This window comes from Neolamprologus brichardi, chromosome 12 (assembly GCF_056152115.1).
Source record: "Neolamprologus brichardi isolate AB-2024 chromosome 12, ASM5615211v1, whole genome shotgun sequence".
NCBI lineage: Eukaryota > Metazoa > Chordata > Actinopteri > Cichliformes > Cichlidae > Neolamprologus > Neolamprologus brichardi.
This window is the reverse complement of record NC_142115.1, coordinates 17,662,501-17,666,652: the sequence shown is the minus strand read 5'-3', so window position 1 is coordinate 17,666,652 and position 4,152 is coordinate 17,662,501. Positions and strand designations below refer to the sequence as shown.

Below are 4,152 nucleotides of genomic sequence, written 5' to 3'. Positions count from 1 at the left end.
TTGTTGTGTTTATACAATGTCGAGTCATTTTTTAAAAATCCTTTTTTAAGAAAAGTCCTTGAATTCTGAAAAAGAATAACTACATTTTCCCGATACTTAAAAAAGCACATGGCTAAGGCTTTAGCTGTAAAATATTATCAATGCTGCATATTAATATTATTTAAAGAAAGAGACAGTTAACAATAAAGAGAGTAACCACTGTATTTTGATTAAAAGCGAAGAAATAAACAGGGGACAAACATTTAAAGATAGTTTTGTTTGTAGATGCTATGTAAGTTTGGAGTAAATACAAAATAAAAGAGCATTAAACAAGCATACAACATACAAACATATAAACAAGGATAGAAAAAGGACTTTTTTTTACATTATTATATACAGTGTAGAGTATAATGACATTAAAGAGGATTAAACCTGGAAGATGTTTCAGATCATCTTTGTGTTGGTATAACGCAATAATTTGTTAATATCTAGGCAAATAAAAGATAAGCTATAATCACAAAAAGCATGGGAGGAGATCACCATATGAACAAAATATAGCCCAATTTAAAATATAGTTATTATTTTTTTGCTATACCTCAGTTCTGGTTTGGGTAATTTAACTGTGCGCTGAGACTTTCAGAAACAAATGCCGTGCTACAAAATAACTCAGGGAATACAGGAGGATGATTATAAGACGATGTCTGATACATGTATACAAATGGCGAGCAGAGTGAAATGCTTGTTATATGCGTGGATCAGAAAGGAGACTATACACTATAAAAATCTGTTTGTGTTTCTTTGACAAAAACAAAAAGTTTGTGATCATTTGTCATTGTGATCTGATCTCTCCCACCAACATTTCTACGGCATCTCAAAAGGAAATAAGTTATTTTGGTGTAAGAGAAGGTCTTCTCTATTTTATCCGAGAAAATGAGGCTGGGTAATTTCTGCACACTTGTGAGAATTTTTGTTTTCCTCAAAAACATCAAAATCGTGAGTTACACTTTTCTTTTTTGCTCCCTACAAAACAGGGATCCTCGTGTTTCTTTATTCTTCCAACAAAATAGAGAGTACAAAGTTTCAGTGGGAGGATTAAGTTAAAAAAAACACGCATTAACGTGAGGGAAGATGGCGTCCCTGAGTGTGTGTCTATGTGTGTCTGTATCTTTGTCCTAGCGTGTGTCTGCCTGACTATATGGTCTCCACATAATTGGCAGGAAATAAGCCCTGACGTCCGTCTTTGCTCCATCCCCTCCACCAGGCTTTGTCCACCGTCTCCACGTCCGTGATGATGTCACCCGGTTCAAAGGAGATCTCAGATTCGTCCTCTGTGAAGAACAACAAAATAACACGGTGAAGATCCGATAATCACAGTGTAATTATTGTGAATGGAGGCACTTTATGTTCCCATGCATGCCGATTATCCTCTGAAAGGCAGCTTACCTGCCTGGTAGTCGTAAAGAGCTCGGACGCATATCTGTTGCTCGGCTAAAACCTGAAGTGGAAAGGAAAACGGAGCAGAGAAAGACTATAATCAGAAAATATATTTCATGTTTAACTACAATTCAGAAGATTGAATAAAGCAAAAAAAAAAAGAAAATCATGAACTTTCATGAAAACTTTCTCATATGAACTTTCATTTTATATGTTTTTTTTTCTTTTTTACTTGTTTTTAACAATTCAAATGAAAAGGTCAAAATCATCTGTGGGTCTGCGCTACTAGCAAGTATTGGATGATAAATAACATACCTCAACTTCAAAAACTATAAAAAAAACATCACTGAACAGCTTCCATGTTATTTTTCTTTGATTTTCCCTTTGTTATTTTTATTATCGTTATTATTATTATTTCCCAAAAAATGCACAAACGTCCTCCTGTTGAAGTAACGCCTGTTCTAAACTGTACCACCCATATGGCGTTCCATACAATTTACACAACAGACTTGTTCTTTTGTGGCATTCACTGACACAATTAAAACAGTCCTCATCACTTGGTAGAGATGACATCATACAATATAGTTTCAATTTGAAAAAAATAATTAATTACATTAAACAGGTTTTGTGGGCTTTGCATTAGCAATATTATTGTCTGCGTGTCTGTGGACAAAACACCTCTTTTCCATTTTCTGAGATCTCTTGCTTCTCATCTTCATTGATGTCGTCCTCCTCTGCAGTGCCGTGGAGACTGTAGCACGTAGTCACCTCTGAAGTGCTGAATTCAGTTTCAGATGGATTCACACATTGCACTGAGGAAGATCAGTGTGAAAATCACTCGTTATTTCAACTGGTGCGCTCATGTGATATCAAAAAACAAAAGCATTGTTTGAACCGTCACTGGTTGCCCGACCTATGCCATTATGCTCCGCTGTGTCATCTCCCAGTCCGATCCCGTTGCTCGACAGTGTTACGGTCTCATGTTCGATTCCTTGAAAAACTGGTTCGGCATCTAAAAGATTGGTTTGATAATGTTAAAGTATCATTTTCAGAAAACTGCAGCATTGCATTTAGAAATAATGACACTGTAACAATCCACTTTTAAAAAAAGTTTCTGTAAGAAGCTGAGGGCTACCTGCAACTGCTGAGTCTTCCTGTTTCTCTGAAAGCTCAGCAGTGGGCTGACTGTCTTCTGACTGATTATTCTTCTCTCCATTTTCCTTTGTCTCCTCTTCATCCGTTTCTATCTCAGCTGGTTCCTCGATTGATGCTGGCTCAGTTTCCTCTTTTAATTCTTCCATCACCTCCTCCTCCTTGTCCTCCTTCTCATGGTCCTCCTGTTCTTCCTCCTCTTTTTCTTTTTCTTCTCCTTCTTCTTCTTCTTCCTCCTCTATTTCTATCAGGGCTGGTTCTGTGGTGACAGCAAAAGGCTCCGGTTTTGTTTCAGGATTATCTTCCTCCTGCTCCTCCATATCCTCTTCCTCATCCTCCTCCACCAGCACAGCCTGTACTTTGTAGCCAGTGTCTGAGACCAGCTCAGTGTGCACATGACTGGCTGTGCTGAGGTCTGTGGATTAGAAAATTATAAAGCTATAAATGCACACAAAAAAACAAAACAACATCAGTGTATTAATAAACATGCATGTTTTTAAAGTGCACATTGAGGGTATGTGTAATCATCATTTCACCAATGGCTGTTTCACAAGCCATTGGTTAACAGTCCCTGGGCTGATTTACAGCAGTATGTGGAGTAGCTTTTGCAATAAGTACCAATAAAAGTTTCCTGCACGCTAAACCATTAATGACTTTGAAGGACACGTTTTAAACAGCTAAATATGTTTCTTCTTAATTTTGCATCTTCCTAAATATTCTTCTTGCTTGTCAGTATTTTCCTCCAGAAAAGGTACAGTACAAATAAAGTGAAATATATCTGACTGCATCATGTTTCACCCTACCACTGTTTGGCTGTGGAGTCTCATTAAGAGGAGCTCCTGGAGCCTCTGAAAGCAGAAGAGGCTTGGAGTGCGAAGCTGATTCGTCAGGCTGGGTGTCTGGCTGTGCCTCACAGGGGTTGACATTTGCTAAAGTGGGGGGCAAATAAGTCAAGAGACTAGGTGATGCTGGAGGTGCAGAAGGTTCTGTTGGAGATGTAGTTTTGGGTTCATCTGCAGCCTGGTTATTAGTTTGTGGAATGCTAGGAAGAGGTGAAACTGGAGGGACAGGACGAAGAGGAGACAAGGGGGGTGACGTGGGCGCTCTGGGCTTCTGCGGAGCTGCAGCGAGGCAGAAATTAGGGCTTATGGGGGGGGAAACGGCACGGTAAATGGGGGAAGGAGGAGCCCGGTAAAAGGGGGAGACCAGGGGAGAACTGCGAGGGGAGGATGCTGCACTCTCTTCTGCTTTAGAGAAGATGAAGGCTGTGTCTGTCAGGCTCCGCTGGTATCGTCTGAACGGTCTGCCTGGGTAGAAAGAAAAAAAAAAACTGGTGTTAGAAGGTAAAACATGAAAAACACGTTTTATAACAAACAAAACTTGAAAGTGGATGCACTGAAATCTAGGGCTTATTCTTGTGTTTGTATAACCATGTCTGCTACTTCGGGCGAATACGTGATAGAATCGCTTTCTTTTGAAGCTCTTACCAGTGCGGGAGGATCCAGGGCTGGTGGGACTTTGTGACGATGATGATGACAGCTGCCGAAAGAACTCCCTGGGGTTCATGGAGCGCTGGGATACTAGCAC

General features: G+C 39.7%; 1 protein-coding gene across 1 annotated transcript in view; it reads right to left on the bottom strand.

Annotated features, from left to right (window-relative positions):
- Positions 1 to 216: 216 nt before the first annotated feature.
- The window catches only part of si:dkey-40c11.2 (uncharacterized), a 31,853-nt gene continuing 27,917 nt past the window's right edge, over positions 217 to 4,152 (bottom strand). Inside the window, exons 10-16 of the mRNA XM_006784110.2 lie at positions 4,053 to 4,152; positions 3,369 to 3,872; positions 2,549 to 2,980; positions 2,327 to 2,425; positions 2,092 to 2,225; positions 1,423 to 1,474; positions 217 to 1,307 (exon numbers count right to left, since the gene is read on the bottom strand). The exon at positions 4,053 to 4,152 is cut by the window's right edge and continues 9 nt beyond it. Coding sequence (XP_006784173.2) covers positions 1,171 to 1,307; positions 1,423 to 1,474; positions 2,092 to 2,225; positions 2,327 to 2,425; positions 2,549 to 2,980; positions 3,369 to 3,872; positions 4,053 to 4,152 — 1,458 coding nt within the window. The 3' untranslated portion in view covers positions 217 to 1,170. The remainder of the gene's footprint in view (positions 1,308 to 1,422; positions 1,475 to 2,091; positions 2,226 to 2,326; positions 2,426 to 2,548; positions 2,981 to 3,368; positions 3,873 to 4,052) is intronic.